General features: G+C 42.3%; 2 protein-coding genes and 1 long non-coding RNA gene across 5 annotated transcripts in view; 2 read left to right on the top strand and 1 right to left on the bottom strand.

Moving 5' to 3' along the window:
• Window positions 1-16,661, top strand: part of SPAG16 (sperm associated antigen 16) — a 412,472-nt gene extending 395,811 nt beyond the window's left edge. Inside the window, exon 16 of the mRNA XM_055718613.1 lies at window positions 16,308-16,661. Within this exon, the coding sequence (XP_055574588.1) occupies window positions 16,308-16,483 (176 nt within the window). The 3' untranslated portion in view covers window positions 16,484-16,661. The remainder of the gene's footprint in view (window positions 1-16,307) is intronic.
• LOC129736645 (uncharacterized) lies at window positions 16,603-19,895 on the bottom strand. Of its 2 annotated transcripts, none has more exons than XR_008733557.1 (4): window positions 18,222-19,895; window positions 17,843-18,027; window positions 17,461-17,674; window positions 16,603-16,739 (listed from the first exon to the last, which is right to left on the bottom strand). It is a non-coding gene; the product is annotated as an uncharacterized LOC129736645 (long non-coding RNA). The 2 variants fall into 2 exon arrangements; XR_008733558.1 differs by having other exon boundaries at window positions 17,461-17,618.
• VWC2L (von Willebrand factor C domain containing 2 like) overlaps window positions 17,646-19,899 on the top strand; it is a 62,744-nt gene continuing 60,490 nt past the window's right edge. For both annotated transcript variants that reach the window (XM_005441491.3, XM_027808591.2), the window contains exon 1: window positions 17,646-17,777. The gene's annotated coding sequence lies outside the window, so the exon portion shown is untranslated. The remainder of the gene's footprint in view (window positions 17,778-19,899) is intronic.

Below are 19,899 nucleotides of genomic sequence, written 5' to 3'. Positions count from 1 at the left end.
AGGTGACTCACTGGAGATTCAGGGCAGAAGCGAGGAAATCGTACGTAGCTGGGATGTTTGGATGGAAGGAATGAAAGGTAATGCTGAGGCTTTTGGCCTGTTTGTTGCCCATAAGAATATGGGAGTCTGGAGAAGGCTCCATTATAGGCTATTTGGGTTATAAGACGGAGGCAGACCAGAAGCCTGGGTTGGACAGAGTTTTTATGGTGAGTTTTCCCAAAGAATACTTCATCTGAGCTCTGTTTTAAACACGCTCCTTAATTTTACAAGCAGAAATGAGAACAAAGAAACAAACCCTTTAAAATCAAGCTTATCAGGCCAGATTTCAGTGTTAGCAGCATTGGCATCTGCTAATGCATTTAGATCTGAAGTTAAAATCTTGGCCCTTAGCCTGTGAGCAATATTTTATGACCATTCTGGATACAGTTCACAGCTATGCTAAGTGGTTCCATTTGAAAGACATTTTTTCAATTACAGAAAAACAATTTTAGGAAGAGGTTCTGTTCAAAAGTACTTGTTGAAATTCCATTTATGTGGCCCGGCATGGTTGCTTTGGTATGTTGCTAAAACTCTCGTGAAACCAAACTCACTCCCTGGCAAATGTATTAGTGCACCATAAGACAAACAGGAGCTGAATCTGAATCAAACCTTTGGAGAGAAATATATATATATATGGGACTCAGGGATAGTTTGGATATGAAAATGGAGCCTGTTTTTTCCCTTCAGTAGCTGCTGCAATCAAATCCTCAATTCTGAGCATCTCAAGCTTTTGAGAACATCTAGAATCAGATGTGAACCCCATTTAAAAACTAATGTAATTTAATGAAGCTACATGAATTTCCAGCTTTAATTTAAAGTCAGCAGATCTGAAGACTCACAGTGGGGAGAAAGAATAGACACAATAAAACTATCATCTAATGGAAATGTCAGATGAATTTAATTGTAGAGGTTATTAAAATGTAATAACAAACATTAACTGTATTATGGAATCACCCATTCACCTGGAGAATCCAGAAGAAAGAGACCTGCATCCCTGGGAATGGAATCACAGGAGTAAAACAGCATATTTAAAATGAAACTTCTCCCAATATAGAGGAACACAACCTAACAGCTTCCTTGTACAGAAAATAAGTTCCTGGGGTTCTGCCCTAAGATCATTCTTTCTTATTTACCAGAGAAGAATGTTTAGAGGCTTTGTGTATAAATGGGGAAAAAAGACAACGGCTGGAGGTTTCTTTGTCTAGTCATGGCTCATAACTCTGTCCCACCATATAGCCTAAGCTTTCCTTGGACAGGTACCTGGGTCTGTGTGCTGTCCCAAAACACACGGCACTGCAAGAATAAGAAGTGAGTTTTGACAATAAAAACTGTGTGTTGTAGTAGCTTGATTCCTCATAGGACTATGTCAATACAATATTAATAAGCAACTTCCTAATTAAGAATAATACGGAAGGCATTTAAAATTTGCATGCAGCAATGGAATTTATAAGTGATTTTCCAGTATGATCATTTTTTGTCTTACTGGAATAGTCATTTAGGTGATTTAGTAATCCATGAGGTTACAGGAGCCTAGTTGCATTAGTATGCTGGTTAGAAAGCTAAATGAACAAGATTTTTTCAGAAATCATCAAAAGAAGATGTAACTTGCAAAAAAAATGCAAATAAATGATTCAAGTGGGAAATGCATCAGGAAAAGAGCAGGTTAGGGGAGGGCATGGGGATCGACCGGGGTGCTGGAAGAGGGGAAAGGGTATGTGTTAGCCTGATGAATGGAATGATGGGTGGGTAACTGGAAGCCATGACTTCCAATGGGATCAGTTTAAGCATAGGTGAGAAGTTGAAGAATAAGGAGAGAAAAGAACTGGACCGATGTAGAAGATGAAGAGGACATAGCAGAGCCAAGATACACTGAGAACAGCACCTGCAGATAGATGTAGAGTTTCAGCACAAGAAGAAGGAAAATTATTCATGGGGAAGGAGGAGAGATATTAAGAGTACAGCGTACATTTTCAAGGAAAGGGAGGGCAGTGAGGTATTCACCAGGAGCTGTTTGGGGTAAACTGGAAGGAGACAGGAAAGCTGCATAAAATTACATATTCAGATATGAAAGATTCACATGCGGACTTGCATTCAGTTCTTCTAAGTTCTTACAAGCTAGAATTACCTATCACTGTGGCTTTGCCAGAATATAAAAGTAGACAAAGCATTGAGAAAAGATAATACAATGGTGGAGAATACTGCAATCTACCTTTGTTTGGAGACCATGACAGCCTAAAGATTAGCCATCCAGCAAATGAAATGCGGATGCCTCTGTTTGGCAGGATTGCTTTGGAAACCTGGATTTAAATTAGTATAATTTAAACTTCCCATGCTTATGCAGTCCTAGGGAAGGGACAGACTGGATTTACAAAGCCCTGCCTCCAGGATTTTAGTGTGCAGCTGGCTCTGTGAGCACAGAAAGAGCAACTAACAGTCAGTAGCATGGCGAACGGCAAGTTCAAGGAAACTGAACACAGTTTAAAGCATGTTTAATATCTTAACCTGATATACAATAGACTGCTTGGGTCTAGTAGGACATTTTCATTCTAGGCACTGTTACACGTCATGGACTTGGGCTTGAAAGAGCTGTCAGTTTGCAGGGTCTGAGACAAACTCATTCAGACTTGACCTATGCTGGCTTCTCAGGCAAGGGATGAATAATCCATAAGGAATTAAAAATATTTTTTGGCTGTGAATCAAAAGCAGTAATGTACCAGTCAGTCCAGGACAACGAGTGAAAAACAACTCGTATCTTTCAGACACTTAAAGCATAGGAAATGCCACAAAACAGTCAAAAATGTTAACCCTGCTTAAAACCTTGGCAGGGAGCACCGCAAGGAGCTGCATTCAAAGTACCATAAATCTGCAAAATGTCTAAAGTATCCTACAATTAGCTTTTTTGGTTTTTAACTATCACTTAGCTGTAGTATTACAAGATACTTTATGTGTACCTGAAACTATAAGAACTATACTAACTCAGGATTCCTTTTCAACACTTTCTAGCTACCTCCCATTACCTCACCATAGATTTTTATTGGATGCTATCCAGTGATTCAGTATTGGTGTCATAAATGCTGTTATGACATATGACATTTGTTATACTCGACAGCAGCATTCGTTACTGTAAGCAATAGCAGCCAGACTGCATTTCCTTGCAGTATTTAGCCATTACTAGATGAGAGGTGAGAGTAATTGGGCAGCCAGTAGAAGCAGAGTGGCCCAAGGAAGTGACACCGTGTTATCGCCCATGGTTCAATTGATGCCTTGTGTGCACATGTAGCTGGGAGATCTACTGTTGACATACAGCAGTAAACACTTCTGTTATTATTTATGATTTTTAAAATAATGCCTAGGGTCTCCATTGGGCAAGCTGTTAGAGCTCCTGCCCAGTCGGTCTAAGGTAGTGTTAACTGCCTTCTGTTGCAGGTGGGGAGATGAGGCACAGGGAAATTAAATGACATGTATTGTCAGGGAGTAAGGCAGTTACTGGAACTGGTCTCCAGACTTGTCCTGCCTCTGCCTCAGCTGCCAGTCTGTTGATTCTCCACTAATGCTCTTGCAAGGTGTTCATGGATTCATGCATATAAAAGTTACTAGGCTCCTGCAGCAAACGTTCTTTGGCAATTAAAGTACTAAAGACCTAAATTTTTGTTCCCTTCTCTGTGAATGGAAACTCTTGGAGCGTCAATACAGTCACTTAAACCAACATAAACATCCACTTGTGGTTTCTGGCGGCTTACCTGACTCATGCCACCTGGAGGTATGTGCTTTCCTTATCACACTCTTAGTTCTTGCGGTGGGGTTTCCTAAATCCATCAGTCGTGTGGCTTCTGTGGAGCCATGCCACACTGTGTGATTAATTCGACTGTTATTAATAGCGGAGACTGCTACATCTCAGGGCAGCGCCCTGATCTGGGGGCTACAAAAACTTTTTACCAAGTTTTAATTTTATTTTTTTTTGATACAAAGTGGAATGCTAAAACAGGAGAGATTCCAGAGACCTATCCCAGGATAATTACTAGCTCAGGAACTAGTTCATTCAGTGTCACTGGGTGACAACAGCAGAGCAGGAGCAGAAACACCAATACCCTCCTCCCTGTGAGGTGACTGCCATAAACACTTCAAGGCCGTTGACTGTTTTGGTCTGATTTAATCTTGTTCTTCTCCTCTTGGTTTCACTTCAATATTAAATCAAAAGAGTTTTGCATTAAGGAAAACTTACTGCCCGTCGAGCTCAACTGCTACATTAGTATACCTAAAGACAAAATGGTCCAGGCATAGAGAGGTTTATTTTAAGCAGCTGAGTTTCACCTACACCTGTCACTGAATAATTGTTACACCTACTACAGCTCCCCTCTAAAAAAAAAACAAACCAAAAAAAATAAAGTCACAGAAGAAAGTTTCAGAAAAAACAGTAAAAGCTTCGTAAAACATAAAGACTTCATTTTACAAATATAACTCCATGGGTAAGTGAGGCCAGCTAACCTCCATGATAGATTTATGCCAGCAGCATTTTCTAGCACGGGACTCCAAGGGCATAAAAGTCAGGATTTCATAGTAGTATAAGGCCAATGATTAAAGTATGTGTGATGGTAGTCACAGTAACAGCACTGAACAGGGGAGCACCCGCCTTTCTCTTAGGTGTTCTGACAGCCTGATATTAAAGACCTGCAAGTGTCAGAAGATGTAGGAAATCATCTGGCCTCTTTGACAGATTTTACAGCATAGTGTTTGTGCTGTCAAGGCAGTGAATATGACAACGTGAGAAATGACAGTAATAGGAATGTTTAGGTAAGGGAACAAGCCTAATAGAGATGCTGCTGTTGACAATACCATGCTTATATTAAAAGTAGATTCTTTGAGCCTTTTCTTGGAGATTTTATTAAGCCCGTTTTTCTACTTCTGTTATTTTGTTTTGTTTTCAGCCTTCCTGTGTGTCTGTATGTTTTTACTGCCATGGTAAAATACCATTTAGTTGTAATGTGGAAGAAAGATAAAATTCATTCTGTAACAGTGTTTCTCTTAAATTATCAGGATAGTGTAGGCAACATCTGAAGGCTGCATTGATTACGATTAAAAATCACCATTTTTTTTACCCTGAAAAGTTTGTAAACAGACAAATGAAACCCATGTAAGAGCTGGAAGAGCTGAAGTTTGAGAAGGATGGCATTGAACCCATCTATTTGGCTACCTAAAAGTGAGGTAATTTGTTCAAACCAGTCACGGGGCTACTTTTGGAGTAAATGGAGAGTGGGGACCTGTAGAGCACATTTTGTTCCACTTACCTCTTTCCAGTCACCGTAGAAAATGCCCAGACAGCTATGATAGCACTGGCACAGGAAAGTCTGGAGGGTAACCTCTGGCTAAGCTGGAGGCACACACAGCACAAGCCAGGCTTAGCTTTCCCGGCTGCCTCAGCAGTGCTCTAACCAGCTCTGCATCAGCCTTCCTCTCCCGGGACCATTGTGTAGGGAAGGATTTTGCTTGACAAAAACCAGAATCCACATACATTAGATCATCCTCTAAGCTTGAAATAATAATGATAACAACAAACTAGCTTTAAGGACAAAACAGAAGTGTTTCCTGATCTTATTTGCCAGAAAAGACTGATGAGTGCAAAAAAGCATTAGGAATAAACAGTGTTTACCCAAAGCGTTGCTCTGATCTGGGCTCATAAGGACACGGAATTTCTCTTCAAGGAGCGTGTTCAGAGATAAAACATGTAGGCAGAACATTATGAGGTAAAGCAAGATAAATGTTATTTTTCATCAAACGTGCTTTTTTTCCAAAGTAGTAGTTTTCATGACTCCTGCTTGAACTCTAGGAATAAACTCAAATTTGGCTTCCAGGTCTGCATGGGCAAACCCTTTTGTCTGAGTCCACCTTCATCTCAGGCTTTGATCACCTGCAGTGGGTATTAGCTGTGGTGTAAGAGCTGGCTCTTGAGGTCAAGAGATTTGTATAAAAAAGGAAGTGCTAATTACAGTCCATTTCAATAAGCTTAGAAATACAGTGGAGACAAGTCCATTATCTCAGAGTTAATAGGGTTACAAGATGTTGACAATGCACACGGTCTACTTTCTTACCAAATGCTACTTAAATTATGGATTGTTGCCACAGCATGCAAGTTGCACCAAATGATGAAGACTTGAGTTTAATAGAGATTGTTGCCTATGTAAGTCTGACTTTCAATGATGTTTAATCACCTGGAGATGCATAGGGGTGCCTAGTTACATTTTCAGAAGCTCTGGTTTGCCAGCAGTGCAAATTAGGGAATTTCTTTTCAAAATTTCTTTGAGGTGCCTGTTTGCAGGTTTTGAGTGGGATTTAATCTCACCCTGCCACAGCTGTCTGAAAACGTGCAGCCAGTGCACAGAGGTGATCACCTGCAAGAGCTGTCTAGAAGAGGCACGGTGAGCTCCTTTGAAGAGGAAGGTTTTCTCATTGGTAGCTGCAGAAGGAGCCCAGATGAACTGACTGCTCGTCTTGGTTTCTGCTATGGGATGGCAAGGTTAGATGAGATGAATCCCACTCTGTGTCAAAAAACTATTACACATCTGGTCATTCCTCTAGAGTTAATGGAAAGGATGATGCATATGCTGTCCAAGGGAAAAATAAATCATTGTTCACATCCTGGTCTCATCTTCTGTAACAGAAGCATACCCATCTTATCATTTGAGAAAGGAAGGAGGATCAAAGAGGCTTTAACTGAATGACTGCAGGCATCTGAAAGTGGAGAGTGGGGAAAAGAGAAAGAATAGAATACTAATAAAAAGGTTATCTTCTATTCTCTGAATGCTTTTAAAATGGTGTTTCCATTAGTCAGAGCTATGTTCCTGCATACCTGGATTTTTTCTTGTCTTTATCCATTGCTCAGCTTCACTAAACTCCTGAAAATGACACATACTGATGCCTAAAATACATACAGCTGCAGTCAAGTAGGAAGCTCAGAGGAAAGCATATTTCTGCACCCAAATCTATATTCAGGGACCTCATTTGTAGCAGAAACTAGAATAAATTTCAATTTGTGGTGACAGTAATTTTGCTGTGACTTAATTTTTTTGTTAAGTTAACCCATCAGTAAGTTCTATTTTTTGTAATGAAAACTTTTATTTTACATAAATGCGACTTTTTTTTCCCCTCAGACTCTTGAAACACCAAGAAACCAGCTAATGTATTATGGAGATAATATTACATGCAGTACAGTACTAGATATGCTGCTTCCAATATATAAGTTCAATAGAAGAGAAAAGCCTGTTCTTCAGAATAAGATTTTAGTGTCAGCCTTAACCATGCTCTGGAGCATTTGCCATCACATAAAAAGTCCTTCAGAAAGCATCTTTGTAAGCAGAGTGTGGCAACTTCTGCAGATAATTTTATGGTGATTTATTCATTTTGAAGATCAACAGATGATGCTGATCTTTACTCTTTTCCTTCATTGCTTTATTCTCATGCAGCATTTTAAAATTTGACATATCTGTCATGTTCTCTCTCTGGGCAGCACGAGCACAACCACCACAACATTACTGATGTTGCCTTCTCTGAAGTTTGTCAGCCGAGCGGTGTGTTGAGGAGGTTATTGCTCTGCAGGGGTCCAGTTGATGCAGTGTCACTGAACACCTTCCCCTTTAATGGCAATATAAAAACCAATCACTGCCTTTGGGGATTTCTGGTTTCAGAAGAGCTTGGTGGGACTGTGGTCCCACACTCAGTAGCAGACCAAGGATTTTTGCCAGAATGCCATCTGCCTTGTTCCTCATCTATTTTTTTTTTCCTCAAGACAGATTCCCTTGGAAACATAGACCTATGTGTGTGCCCACATATAAATATTCTAGACAAATGTGTTCCTATTACATGAGCAAAAATACTTTGGTAGAAATTTTCATGAAAAAAACTCCAGAGCTGGACAGAAGATGGAGATTGTTGTCCTTTTATTCTCAATATATTATTTCTGAATAAGTTCTGAATATATTCAAGCATGCCTCATTAACACATCCAGCGAGGTTTTGACATCTTGAAGACTCCTCTCCAAAAGTTTCTGCTTTAATACTTTCTGGTTTGATTTGAAACTATTTCAAATATCCAGAATACTACCAAAAGGCCAACTAAAATCTAATATGAACAACCTCAAGTCCACCTGAAAGTAGCTTTACACTAATGGTCTGGGTCTAGAAATCCTTATAAAAAGGCTTTAAGTTCTTTTATATAAAGGATTTTCTTCTATCAGATAAATGCTCTCTTTGCTCGAAGTAATTCTTTGATTGATTCTTTGATTGAAAAAGGATTTGTCAAGTTCTGAAGATCTGTTTAAGCTCTGGAAATAATGCCCCTTCATCTAGGTCACATTTTCCACACCGTAAGAAGTTAAGAGAGGTCCTCTTTTTCCTTTGGTCTAACATTGCTCGACACCCTTACTCTTTTGAAGGAAATACATTAGGCCATATCCTGCTGCACACTCACTTCTCACCCAGGACAAATCTCTATACACAGATTTTTAAACGATAACAGCTGCATTTCTGTTAACACACTGCCTGGGTAATTTGAGTTTTCCTGTGTTCCAGGGGAGTCACTTTCCACCCTTGTGAATGTCTATTGAGTAATTTTTCTAAGAAAATTCTCTGCACTTACTTTTCTCTTATCTTCTTCTACTAATAGGTGGGTCTAGGAAACTTGCATTGTATGCCCCTACTTAGTCTATAAAACTGTGTTTCTCTTCAAAAGGTCTTAACTGTTAGTGCACTGCTAAAAGCCAAATAAAAGTGAATTTGTTCATTATAAGACCTTGTGCTGTAACTCATTGTTGCAATAATGAATCTGTTTGTGATGCCCTGATCCTGCCATCATTCAAGCACATGATTGCACTGAATTGAATGACTTCACATGCATAAGGTGAGTCACGAGATTAAGTGCACACAGAGATGAGCTAATTTTCCCTAATACAGTTTGCCAAATCTCTGTCTATTTAAATATTTCTGAGAAAGGGGGGGGGGGGGGGCGAGAAAAAGAAAAAAAAAGTAATTCCATTAGAGAATGACAAAAGGATTTTATTTTGGTACCAATATATTAAAAACCTGTATCAGCAAATTGTTGGACTCCTCTCTTTCCCACATTGCCTTTTGGTCTCCATTACTGAGAATATTTAGTAAATTGCTGCAAGTGAATTACAACCTGCTCAAGATTATTCTTCTATGCCTTCTTCCCTGGAAGATCTAAAGAAACACAGTGGGAAGGCAAAGGGAGGAGGGGGTTGCTATTGTTTGCAAGTGAAGAATATTTAGGAGGCTTTATTCAGATTGGAGATTGGAGGACTTATAACAATGTCAAAAAAGTGCAGTCCTAAGCAAAATGTAGTGTACATTTGGAAGACGAGAAATAATTGCTGTATTTGTTGAAAGCTGTTTATAGAAAAAAAAAAAAAAAAAGCACAACATCTATCGTATGGTGAGATCAGTTGGCTGGTAAATAACATTCTGCTTGGTGTGACAGTAATGAAGAATTTTATCTACAGCCACTGCAATCACAGCGTGCAGCATCTGTAAGCATTTTATTTACTCTTACTTAGGCAAGCACGCTAATGTGCACATGAAGAATCTTCGTAGTGTTTGGCAACCTTTCCACCTGCTGTTCTACCCCCCTCAGAAGGACTCCTCAAAATTAAAGTTTTGCCTAATTTCTTACCAAGTAAAAACTGTGGGTCAGATCATGAGCTGGTGTAAAGCAACTCAGTGCTTTCCTCCCATTTCCCAAGTAAGGATCCGAGCCCATCCAGTTCATGTTTCTCTGCAGCACAGATGATGCCATCTCAGAAGCTGGAGGCCACATAGCCACTGTCATGCTATACTGTGTCCAGGCTGAGAAGCAAGTCATATTGGTTGTGGGGATGCACCAAAACGGGGACACTGCTCTAGGTGTGCTCTGTACACCTGAACTAGCTTTGTAGAGGTGGTACCTGGGACCTTGATGTGGTGCAGTGCATAGATAAGACTTCAGACCCAAGTCCTCTCCTGCTGCCAGGATGCCCACCAACATTTAACTATGGGAAGGCAGTGTGCTCATGGCAAATTAAGTTTATAATTATCTGTAGCCTTGGCGTTTTCTAACTATACTTGGACTGAAGCTGATTCAAAGCAGGGACTGTGTATTTTTGCCTTTTACACATAACCTGAGAGGTGCCCTGTTCCTAAGAGACTCTAGACTGAGTGATTGACATGATGATGCATATGGTTGCAGCTCCAATAATGAAAAAAGATCTTAATTCAGAGGAATGTAATCCATTAGGGCTGTGTGATTTATAATAGTATCGTGAAAAGATATTCCTTTTAAAAAGGGAACAGGAAAGAAAATATGTTTGGTACAATGTGGTATGTAAGGAATTAGTAGCCATTGATAAGTAAGGTTTCAAAAAAAATCCTTCTCTTGAAATATATTCTATTGACTAACTATCATGTGCCAAAATTAAGCTAAATTACATTTCACCTATTCTGGAACAGAGTTTAAAAGTTCTGAGTAATGACGTTGGTTGAACCATTAATGTGAGTCCTCAAAATATAAGCAGTTTCTTGATACTTTCTACTTTGGGGCATCTTTTTTTAAAAAAACCCACACAACAAAACCAGATGCTGCTCTATGTGCATAGGAGAAATCAATGGATGGGATCAATATTCCCTCCACAGGTAATAAATGCTGAGAAGCATTTCTGTCTATCTAAATTGATCCTAGAGAATTCTTTAAATTGGTTCTGATGTGTATAAAAATCATTTCCCTATTGATCAAAGCTTTTCTTTCTTTCTTTCTTTGATATGTTATTTCATCTCTGCCACTGGTAATGGTTTCAAGCTTCTCTATGCAGTTATGATAAACAGAATTTCTTAAATCCATGCAAGAATGTAATTTTAATGGAACAAAAAATAACTGAGTTTGTGTCTTTGAAGATGAATGCTTTGCTTACAGTTAGGCAGTGCAAATACTTTTAAATTGGGAAAGTTACTACATCTGAATTATTTACAAGAACGTCTGAAGTACCTGCCATGCTTTTATTAGAAGCAGTTGTCCAAATCCAGCACCTCAAACTCGTCTGTTCACTCTGGGAGTAGGAGCTGCTGGAACAGAGAGGAGAGGTTTTGGTCTTTCACTGTCCTTGTTCTGCTCTGTATCTGAGATGATGTTAACTGCTGAATCTATGGAACAAAAGTATTCTGAGATAGCAAACAGTGCCAGTTACCAGTATGAATGTCTCAGCCTAACATGCTACAGTAAGTTGTGGAGTCTGTGACTTTGGTTACAATGCGATTTTATTAACTTTTAAGCTGCTAGACTGCTCTAGGAACATTAAGTACTTGTCTGCTAAAACAGGAATTTTCAGAGTATTCGATAATTGAATGTTACGTAATTTGTAAATTAATTTGCCTGAAGAAAAGTTTAATGCTCCGATGTGTCTCCAAAGGCCTTGCTGGTGAGGGTTGTTGTTGCTTTGTTCAGACGCAGCCCTGTGCGTGTGTAGCAGCCTGCAAGGTGAGCGGGATGCGCTGGGACAGAGCGGGCAGGCTAGGGTCTGCTGGAGCATTCGCTCCCAAGAGGGCTCCGCTCCCAGCTGCTTGAGAAATCAGCTGCTTGACAGCCTTTATGGTTGTGACTTGTTCTAAGATGAAATCTAAAGGCTTTGGCCAACATCACTTATTGGCTGTCAAAGCCTAACACCTGTCAACTGGTCTGTTTTTTAGGCTTTCCCAGTTCAAAGATGTCCCTGTTCCCAGCTGTTTGAACACATAAACCAGTAAAGCAGTACTTAATGTGGGCTTGGCAAGGTTTCACTCAAAATTTATTTTACAAAGACGACGGTAATCATGACTGTGATTTCTGTTAGGCTCTTATGGAATACAAATAGTCCGTGTGCCTTTTGACAAGTACAGGGTTTTTTTCTCTCTACCCCAAGTAATTTGGTTCCATCAACCCAGCAAATTAATCTTGTCTGGATTTGTCTTCTGAAGAAATGCGGTAACAAATTAGATTGCTTCAACATACCAGCATTATTTTAAATTTATCCACCAGTTACAATTAGGAGATGGATTTCATATCATATTCACATGAGTAGCTTTGGTTTTGTTAGTATTTACATAGCAGCATAGGTATGCAAAGTTCCTTGCAGATGAGCAGCAGTATGTTGCTTGCTTATATGTAACATAACTGAGCTTCACTGAATGCAGTGACTTTGATTTTAAGCTCACATGTTTAGGTCAGTGTGAGACTCCAGTAAAATTACTTCTTTATTTTGCCAGATTCTTGCTTTTGATGCTTCATGGCTATGGCCTTTCTTAGACCCATAACTTTATGTACATTGGAAAATTTGCAGGACCAGATTTCCATATAAGATAATTAATTTTAATTACCCCATTCTCCAAAGTGGGGTATCTGTCTTAAAAGTAATCACATTTTTTGAGGTATTAATTGATTTTAGGGTTCAGTTCTGGTCTTAGAACAACGTAGGGATACAGGTTTAGTATCAGGAATAGTTTTTTCTAGAAGGGCATGAGTGACTTTTATTGTTTTGTTAAGTACAAACTTATTTCCAGCCCAAACAGCACTGCACTTTAATCGATACCTGAAAGCACGAGCACTGCCAGTCTGGAGATGGCAGCCCTGGGAGGCAGCATGCAAGAGATCACACACAGAGGTTTTTTTTCTGTAGGACACAGGGACTGGAAACCTACGGTGGTAGCTTACTCAGATGCTGGGGAAAAAAGGGAGCTGAAGTGCACTGATTGTTTAGAGGAAATTCAGTTTCATCCAAGAAGAAAGGTGTCTGTTCAGAAATACCATGTCCCATGCTGTGCTGCTTCTGACAGCTTCTCCGGCTGTCTCACAGCTCCCTGATTAGCTGGGATTCAGGCTAGCATTTTGCTGGAAACAACACCTTCCACCCACACCACCTGTGTAGTAGTTTGGGGTCTGGCTCAGCTCTGGATTTCACTGTGGGTCCCCAGGGAGGGAAACAGCAGCAATATCATGGGCTGGCTGAAGCTGGAGGAATGCATATGGAGAAAGATGATCAGCCAAGTACATTTTGGTGTGCAAATAATTTTTTTCTGGAGTAAGCTGTCATTCCTCTTAACGATTCCTTGCACAGAAGTTGTTTATACCTTTCATTAACTTTGCTGCCTTTCTCTCTCTACCTTTTCTAACTCACTGCATCCTTTTTGAAGCAAGTGACCAGATGGTCAGAGCTTATGTTATTCTAAGGACATAATAGAGGTACATTAGAAAAGAATAGTTTCTGTGTTCTAGCAATGGGCAACAGCAAATCAGCTGTAATTAGTACAAAGGTTGCAACTGTAGGGTCTCTTGGTTGTGGCAATATGCTTTGTCATCACTCCTGTCTGCCAGTTGGAGGAAGAAGGATGAGCTCAGGACTGGCATGGGGCCAACCACAGCAAAGCTACGTTTTATTTAGTTCCCCTTCTCGCCCGTCTGAGAAGTGCACCAGCAGATCCAGAGTTGGTTCTTTGGAAGCCTCGTGAGCTGGAGATCTAGAGGCTGTGAAATCTAGAGGTCGGAGTCTTTGAGGCTTTGCATCTTCTAAGCTGAAACTGTTCATTTCAATGCAAATCAGCATAACTGCTGAGTTCAGTAAATTTGCATAGACCAGCCTCACCTGACAGTTTGGTCAAAGGTATGAAGAATAATTTATCTCCAGGCTTTTATCTTCCTCTGAGTGTTGTATCAAAATGCCTTTGTTAGTGCGCAAGTAAGTATCCTTCATTAAAAAAGAGCTTTGTATGACAATTATGTAGTAGTTTTCCTTTGCTTTCCTAATTGGAGAACATTTTGAAAGAGCAATAAAACACAATTTGTTCCCTCTTTCCAAAACAAAACATCTCTTTTTGGAAGGAAGGAGGGAGTAAATTTACATTATAAAGAGCAAATTGTTATGAGCGTGTAGATCAGTGTTGACATAACGGGTGACGGAAATGAGATGTTCTCATTTTGTGCGTTCCCCTCCCCTTTCATTCCCCTTCGCACACATTTGCCTGTGCATCCTGCTGCTACCAAGCGAGGAAGTGACTGCAGTCATAGTCCAACGATAGTAACACATCATAACTCAGCTAATAAAAATTCATATGAAATGAATCATTCTTCACCAGGGCTGTCTTATACACCTAAAGCCTTTCCCCAGCGAGTACTAGCGGTGAAGGCACGTGCAGTTTACTACTGCACCTCCTAGCTAGTTGTTTTTTATTGCCCCTCTCTATTTTCCTATTGGTTTTGTCATTTCCCAGTACTGTCGGAATATCAGCATGGACTGCCCAGATGAGAGTGCTCTTGTTTTGCTTCAAGTATAGGACTTACCTAGCGAAGATTTTAGAAAAAGGTAGCACTGGGGTCTGTACCTGCCCCACTGGCAACCCAGGGGAGTGAATTAGACACTGAAGCTGTCATCTTAGTTATCAGTCCCTTACTTTCTAGAAGTGAACTGCAGTTGTCCAAATCTTTCCTCCTTCCTGGCCCCCTCTGTTTGTAACAAGTGGGTTCATTACTGGTTTTGAGAAGCTCAAAGTGACATTAACCCCCTGCCCAGCTGTTGCGGTGTCAGGGCTTCAGGCAAATTGGCATTTGTTTGGCTCCTAGAGAAGTCATCCCAGCGATTGCCTGGAGAGTCTGGCTGCAAGTGAAATCCATATGCAATGCTTCTGTCAGCAAAGGCTTGCTGGAAGAGAGTTTATAATAAATATTCACATCTGCTGCTTTGGACACTCTAATCCATTCTACAGATCTTTGCTGTGTCAGGCTTTGTTCTAGATGAAGAAGCCGGGTAGTTATAAAGGTTTGCAAATAGGGCATATTTATCATGGTTAACTCTACTTTCCAGTTCCCTTTCTTGCACAAATAACCATGACCATGCTAAGTGTATCTTGTGATTAAATATTCTCAATGCATTTATAAGATGTTTTAGACTATGTGCTTCCTTTGATAAATGGAGAAAATGGCAGTTGTTTACTTCCCGGGCTGTCAAATGAGGCCATCAGATCTCGATGAGCAGAGCAGAGACCATCATTGTTATGAATTAGTTTGAATGGAGGGATGATATATTCACTGGATAAATGATACATCACACAGGCACACCCCAGGCCCTATGGCTTGCACATTATTAAAATTGGGACAGATTCCTCCATACTAACTTCTGCTGGGCAGTATGTACCCATTGGCTGCTTGGTGAATAATCTGCATGACTAAAACCAGTAAAATACCTCCTGTTTTTTGTAATCTTCCCAAAAATCATGACCTCAGTGCCAGGTTGACTTTGTCAGTGGCAGTATTAGTTGTTCCTCTCTTGGTTGTGTCTTTGCTTTCAGCGAGAAAATCCTGATAACGTCAAAAGAGCTGTAATCATTTGGAGGGTATATTGGACTTGCTCCTAATAGGAAAACATGTTTGACCAAGATCATGATGGGCAGTACAATGAACCCTGTTGTTGGGAGGACCACATCGACTTTGAAATGAATGTATTGATCTTTTTTGGTTTTTAATATGTGAAACTCAATTATCATAGTTAATTTCTAAAAGGAAAGACTTTTTATGTTGTGGCTGCACAAGTAAAAGGTGCTTCAAACATATCACTTACCAGCTGTTATCTGCTTGTATTTAAGCAGGAAGATAATAAACTTATAAACACATTCTGCTTCCTTGAAAATGATGAAAACTGAGTCCATTTGGTTTGTAAATAAACACATGGAAACTGGGAACTCCTTGGAACCTTTTTTAGGTTTTATTTTTTTGACTGTTAGACCCAATTCTATGCTAACAATTTCATTATCATTGTTTTTTTCCATAAGGATATAAGGGAGCAAGGCACTCAGTTCAGTGAGATGCCTGACCTCCTTGAAACTCCGTTGAAAACCTGTCTCTTCATTTCTTACAGAGCTGTACAAGAAAAGCAGCGTTAAAAGCATGGTCTGACGCTGATACCTCCTGGTATCAGAAGAGCATCTAATTCTCCACTGCTCAGTCTGCATGTCAGAATCCAGCCCTGAATAATTGTATCCAAATAGAAGTAAAACAGCAGTGCTTCTAATGAGTAGCATGCCGGGGTTTCCAGATTTGCTTAATCACTTCAAAATCCAATCTCATTATTATTGATCTGTCCAACTTTCTGTTAACATATCTCAAAACCCAGGAGTACGCACGTATGTCTTTAAAGCGACAATCTCCAAACTTCCAGCGCCGCTCTCTCGCTTTGCCTTTGCAAACCTTGATAACTCTCCTCTGAATTTCAGGTCGTGTCGTGGCTCTGGCAAGCAGTGACGGATCTGTCAAGGTTCTGCAACTTGAGTGTGGGCAGCTCTCCAGCCTGCGGGGCCACGGCGGCGAGGTGCGCAGCATCACCTTCCATCACAGGGCAGAGCAGCTGCTTTCGGGGGGTGCCGATGGAACGGTGTGCCTCTGGAGCTGAGGACCACCACACCGCTTAACGTAACCTTAATCTCGAGGCGTTACGGGAAAGAACGGTTTGATAGCGTAGCAGCTAGGGCTTTAGTGAAGTGTTTTCACAGTTAATGTTTGCGGTGGGAATAATCGCCCCAAAGGATACGTCTGTGTTTCATCCAAATAAAATCCCCAATTTCTCTCTCTTTCTGTTGACGCGGGGTTTGCGAACATCAAGAATCTCTCTTTTGGTGGGTTCTGGAGAAATAGCTTTACAATGACGCCTAATGACAGAGCAGACGAATTGCAAGGAGATTGATTTTGAATGTAACGCAGCCCGAGACAGGCGAGCTGGGCGCCCCTTCGCCAGTGCCCGCCCGGGGGAAGATGTAAAGTTGTAATAACGCAGGAGCGGGGGGTCTGTCCCCGCCGCCCACGCTCCGCCGCCGCCAGGGCAGCAGGAGAGCCGCAGCCGGGCAGCGCGGCGCTGAGCGCAGCCGCGGGGACCTGCGGGCCGGGACGCGCCACGGCGGCGGAGAGGGGCCGCCCCGCGCAACCCCCGCGCAACCTCCGCGCAACCCCCCGGGCAGGGCGCGCCGCTCCGCGCCATGGCGCGCCCGCGCTGCGGCCCGCGGGCCTGAGCGCGCCGCCGCTCCAGTCTTTCCCCCACCTCCCCTTCACCACCCCCATCCAAAAAAAAAAAAAAAAATAATCACAGGGAGCGCGGAGCGGCGCGGCGCGGGCATGGCCGGCCCCCGGGCCGGGGAGTCCCCGCAGGGCAGCGGGGCCCGCCGCTGGGGCTGCCCGCCCGCCGCCCGCGGGGCTCCGCCGCCCTCCCCCTCCCGTCTGCCTCCAGCCGAACCAGCCCCCTCTCCCCCCTCCCCGCCGTGGCAAATCTGGAATCGCAAGCGATCCGCTGGGCATAGGGAGGGGATATAGATGGGTTTTTTCTCGCCCCCCTCCCCCCCGCCCAACCCCCCCCCCCCCCCCCCCCCCGCTCAAGACCTGAGGAAATCCAGCCCAAGTTCGCCGCGATGACTGTGCTGCTGGCATCGGGGTGTCTCCGCGGCATCCCTGCCTCTGGACCGCGCCGCTGCTCGCCCTGAATCCGCACCGCCGGGTTAAAGCTTAATTCTCATGTTGTGGTTGCTGGGCTGCTGCCGCTTTCCCGTGTTTTGCGATGGGAGGTGGAGGAAAAAGGATTGTCCGTGAGTCAACACTGAAAATGTGATTAGGAGGAACTGCTTTCACTAATCTGTTTCTAACCTTTTAGTCCATGTTGGCCTGTGACCCCTTTCAGCTTTCAGATCGAGCCTGATTAGGTAAGTGTAAATTATTCACTTGGGGTGAGGGAAGGTGGATGGGTATGTTTTGCACAGAGACTTACCTACGCTCCTGGCCTCTCTCGTGATGAGAAATGATGAGAAAGTTCAGCTGTAAACTAATTCTGAGCTGAACAGCATTTGTTTACTTGTTGAAATCTGTCCGTGCAAGACGTCTGCAGTCTGTCTGATTTCCAGGATTGCCGCTGAGCTGAGCGCTTGTGAGTTGCTGTGGGACGTCTCGGATGCTCTAGCAAAATATAGTGGTCTTATTTATGATCTTTGGAGAACTTTTTTTTTAATCATTTGGAGAGCTGCCTCATCAAACGTCAACAAATTCTCTCTGTAATTTCACATTTCCTCAGACATTAATTACTTCATTTGCTTCTGCTCCCCGCCCCCCCCTCCCCCCCATGCCCACCAACCTGCAATGTTGCAACCTACCTGTAGCATTTAGGTGGGCAAGATTCTCTGCTCTGTAGACACATAAAGCAGCCGTATCTGCGTGAGTCACTTGATTTCCAAACATGTTACAATAGATACCGCTGATAGTAGTAACAGGGTGCATAGTCCTTGTGATGGAAACGTAGCTAGTGCTTCAATTAAGAAGGTATCTTTTGAATTTGATAAAGCTTGTGTAATATCCGGTGTCTCCCTCTGTTGTGGCTTTGGAAAAACTGCTTTGTCAACAGGATCCCTTAGCTGCTTCTGTAGGATTAAAGCTTTCTCTCCTCCTGCGGTTGCTTTTTTTGCTTCAGTTAAGGGAGAATTAATTGCTGAACATCTGCAGTCCACCAAAAATCCCGATACATAAAAAATATCTCCCGGAGGGGTGGAGGGGGGGGTACGTGTTTGCCTGTGTGTGTAGGTTAACGCATGTTTGTGTATACTGTGTGTATCTGTGCGCGCACACTGTGGGAACAGAGGAAGAGAAGGAATGACACAGACAGCCAAACAGTCCGGTTTTGGTTCGTGGCAGCCGCTACCTCCATCGTTTCTCAATCCCCATAATGCTTATATTTCAGCTCATTTAAAAGTTTCCTGTAATACTTTGCCCAGTCCTCTTAGGAGAGGTCAGAAACCATTTTGCTGCTGGGGTTGCACCGGCTGTCGGCTGTGCAGGCAGGACGGTGTGTCGGTGCCGGTGACGGCACCACGGGCAGCCAATAGCGCACCCAAGGCACACGCACGGAGCCTTCGCCCGGAGCTGGCTCTCGCAGGGGCGGCCGTGCAAAGCTCCTCTCCCTCGCTGGGTCAGTCCTGGGCTCGACCACTTGAGCACAGCTCTCCGAAGGTCGGGCCGTGCTGCATCGCTCCCAAAGTTTTAGAAAGGCTCCGGCTTAATCAGAGAAACACGTAACAGCGGCTCCATGCATTACAGAGGCGTTTAACATCCTGCTCTCTGCATTTCTTTCTGGGAATTACTGAAATGCTGAATAATGGAGAAGGTGAATTGCATCTTTGCTTCTGTTGGGATTTTATGTACCTGCTGCAAGCTGGGCTGTGTTGGTAGTCCAGGTAGTCCCTCTTCCTCTTCAGAAAGGCTGTATATAAAATTCTGTTATTCCACCTCTTGCAGACCAAGTATAGCCCAGCACCATCTTTCACATTGGATGCAGATCTACCTACAGATTATGCTTATCTCGTTTTTCAACTCAGGTTTCCTGCCCCAGTTCAATGAAGTGGGCTGTGCACCAAACGTAGCATGGACAGACAGTGGTCCCAGCAGGTGGTTAAGGTGATGCTTACACTTGGGCTCAAATCCCTCTGAGCTGCTCATCACCATGTGATTTTAGGCAGCTGGTTTAATTTCTGGTGCATCAGAAAACTCAACTGCAGGAATAAGGAAAGTAAAAATTAGATTATTCTGTGAGCCGCTATTTCTATAAAGATATTTTGTGAGCGTATGCCTACAGGCATGTGTGTCTAATTTATGTATTTCACATGCTGTATTCTCTTTAGCAATAATTGAGAAGAGGCTTAATTCAAATGAAACAGTGATAGTTATCTGTGCAGTGTGAAAGCACTGATTTATTCTTGGGTGCTGGTTGAAACTGTGGCCTTTATAAGTCAATATTCCTTAGAATTTTGAGTTTGTTCTCACTTAAAAATATTTGTTTTC

This window comes from Falco cherrug, chromosome 8 (assembly GCF_023634085.1).
Source record: "Falco cherrug isolate bFalChe1 chromosome 8, bFalChe1.pri, whole genome shotgun sequence".
NCBI lineage: Eukaryota > Metazoa > Chordata > Aves > Falconiformes > Falconidae > Falco > Falco cherrug.
The sequence above is the reverse complement of the archived record's forward strand: the minus strand, read 5'-3'. Positions and strand labels throughout refer to the sequence as shown.